We start from the raw sequence: 3,196 nt of genomic DNA, 5'->3' as shown, positions 1-3,196 counted from the left end.
AGTGTGCTAGGCTGATGTGACGCAATACAGAATAAATCAGGAATAGACAGTAGATAGATCTCTAGATCATCCTCATTATTCATGATCTTAACTACATCATTGGTCTATACTATTTAGGTTTAATCATGCTACTTGTTAAAAAATTAAGGAAGAACAAAAGATTTTGAACAAAATATTTTTAGTAAAAAGGGATTTTGCTTTTTACAGGCCAAATGTCTCTATCTTAGAGTCACTATATAATCCTTAGAAAATATATTATGTCCAAACCGTCACTGCAGTGTAGCATTCCTGATTGATTTTCTTGGGTCTGCATGCAATTGTCCTCTTATCCCTGTCTTTCTACAAGGCATTGCAACCTGTTGACACATGAGATTAAAATATATCCTTCATAATCCAATTTTCCTTGCTAACACCACAGCTTGTCTAATTCTGTATGAAACAGCTAAAACGTGTCTTGTATCAGTGGTGTGTAAAATTACCTTTGGGCTCTTTCTTGCAGCCCACTGACATTCTAAAGGAATGAAAACATGTTTCTCCAGTTGTGATAAGTATGAGGTTGCCATTTGGTCAGTGGTGGTGTCATGTCCTTTGTTTTGGTTTAACATATTTATATCTCACATTTGAGCAGAAGCAAAATATGAGAGAGCGATAACACCCAACATATTTATATCTCACATTTTGCGAGTGAGAAACATTTGTTGCTTAAGTACAATAATCTATTAAAGAAACATACATTCAGAGAAAATGTATTCTGAAAGTTTCTCTTTCTATGAACAAAAGTTCAACAAAACAAATTAATCATCATGTTCATTTATAACTGTGAAGTATTAAGTGTAAAGTTTAGCGTGTGCACAGGCTCACCAGTCGCTGCTGCTTTCTTCAACCCATATATGGCAACAGAGGGGGAGGGACTGTTCCCAAAAATGTGCACTCGCATGCGATACTCTATAACTTCAGATGACATGTCGTTATCTTTGTACCACAAGAAGCGGAGAAAGTCTCTGTGGCTCTCTTTGACAACAAAACAGTGGAACATATGTTCAATGTCCGCCGTTATGGCCACCTGCTCCTTTCTGAATCTTATGAGCACCCCAACAAGACTGTTGTTGAGGTCGGGGCCTGTTAGCAACACGTCGTTGAGAGAGACTCCTTCATATGGGGCGCTTGAGTCGAACACGACCCTAATTTTGGCGGTTTCTTTGGATGGTAAACTCCAAACAAAGGGAGTACCAGCATTCCTGGTTCTGACTGAGAGCTGGTGCCACTTCAGCATGTCCTCTGGTAAGCATGTTCTCCATAAACTCCAGAAGTGTGTTTTCATTTCAGGTCGTTTTTCAAGAGTGCACCGGAGTGACATAAGGCGATCGTAGGCCAGTTGTCTGTTGTTCGGGAGCCGTTGTCGTGGCGATCGAAAAGGCAGAGGACCAACCCAGCTATTGTCACTGCCCTGATAGAACTCTGAGTCCATTATTTGGAGAAACTGCATATCCTCAACTGATGGTGCAAGTCTGTGATCATCCGCTGTTCGTGTGAAAACCTGCTGACCAATGCTGTCCACATTACATCCTGACACAGGAAGGCTTGAGGGCCTGTGACTGCGCTCAGGAGCTTTGGTGAATGTCTCTTTAACAGTTATTTGACTGTTGCATGGCTGAAAATGGCTTGCACGGCCATTCTCCAGTATGAAAGTCTTATAGCTGTTCACGTGTGGGGGTCTGTGCACTCCATCGAGACAGACGTCACCTACCACGACCCAACCCATGTCGAGTCTCTGAGCAAATGGGGCGTCGTCTGGGCCGTTTATTTGCTCCCGGACTTTGTGGACTCGAAGCATGTCTCTTCCCAGCAGTAGTAGTATGTCGGCATTTGGGTCTAATGGCGGGATCAAGTTAGCGATCTGTCGTAGATGGGCGTGGTGTTGGGCAGCTTCTGGAGTTGGTATCTCAGAGCGGTTATCTGGAATGTCGTTACATTCGAGGAGTGTTGGCAGAGGAAGACTTGCCTTTCCATTCACTGACTCTACTATAAAGCCAGAAGCACTTCTTCCTGATACTCCTGTGAGTCCGGCACACGTCTTTAACATGTACGGGCGACTCTCTCCTTGGATCTGAAAAACATCAAAGAACTGGGAACGTGCCAGCGATCGATTGCTCTGATCGTCCAAGATTGCATACATTTTCTTTGTTTGCTCTCTGTGTCCAGCAGGGTATACATTCACTAGTGTGATTTTTGAACATTCTCTGGCGCTCACTCCTTCCCCACACACCTCAGTACACCGAGACGTGACTTCTTGGGTGTCTGCTTTGTCACTCTCCCCGCCTTGCTGTGGGGAAGGGGGCGATTTAGACTCCCATGGTGCTGGACCTGGGTGGAGGGCAGAAATGTGATTTTTGCTGTCACACTCAGTGCACGTGGTTTCTGATTCACAGTTCTTGGCTAAATGGTCAGTAGATGAGCAGCAGCGAAAGCAGACGTTTAATTTTTTGAGGATCTGTTTGCGCTCTTCCAAGGGTTTCTCTCTGAACCCTCTGCACCTTTTCAGAGGATGAGGCTTGCTGTGAATTGGGCACTGTTTATTTGGATTCACAGCATATTTGGATTTTTCTGCATCTGCCTTGTCCTGTACTTGAGTTTTGTGAACAGATATGGGCCCTTTGGGGAACCTTTCGTGCATGTGTTTTCGTTCTGGTGTTATGGGTTGGTTAGGGCTGTGAACGCTGAAGCTAGGGTCAGTTCGTGTTCTGGCTTCAGTGCGAATGAAGTTGACAAACACAGTAAAGGGGGGAAAGCTGACGCCATAATCGTGCTTGTACCTTGAACCAATATTCATCCACCTTTCTTGTAGACTGTACGGCAATTTTTCAACTATCGCTTGGATCCCTCTTGATGTGTCTAAGTAGGACAAGCCAGGTAAGTAACCATCCAACTTAGCTGTCTCTAGCTCTAACATTAGGTCGGCAAGATCACGGAGTTTATAAGGCTCTTTAAGTGTGATTTTAGGGAAGCTGTCGACCTTTTGAAAGAGAGCTTGCTCTACAGCTTCTGGGGAGCCATATATTTCTTCAAGTCTGTCCCAAGCCATAGCTAAACCAACTTCAGGGCATCTGATATTGACAGCTCTCATTTGTTTGGCTTGTTTAGCTGAATCTTTACCAAGGTAGCGCACCAGCAAATCCAGCTCTTCTCCTGGTGCTTT

The 3,196-nt window shown here is 44.2% G+C and overlaps 1 protein-coding gene across 1 annotated transcript; it reads right to left on the bottom strand.

The window, feature by feature from the left end:
* Positions 1-861: 861 nt before the first annotated feature.
* Positions 862-3,192, bottom strand: LOC121813357 (the record flags this gene model as incomplete). The annotated part of the gene is given in 1 exon segment (XM_042217084.1): positions 862-3,192. A coding segment is annotated over 1 exon segment (2,331 nt), but the record flags the coding sequence as incomplete, so codon positions are not given.
* Between the last annotated feature and the right edge of the window lie 4 nt (positions 3,193-3,196).

Source organism: Haplochromis burtoni, unplaced genomic scaffold (genome assembly GCF_018398535.1).
Source record: "Haplochromis burtoni strain Fernald_Lab_line unplaced genomic scaffold, NCSU_Asbu1 Contig_1582, whole genome shotgun sequence".
NCBI lineage: Eukaryota > Metazoa > Chordata > Actinopteri > Cichliformes > Cichlidae > Haplochromis > Haplochromis burtoni.
Note: the sequence above shows the minus strand (reverse complement) of the source record. Positions and strands in the feature narration are given on the sequence as shown.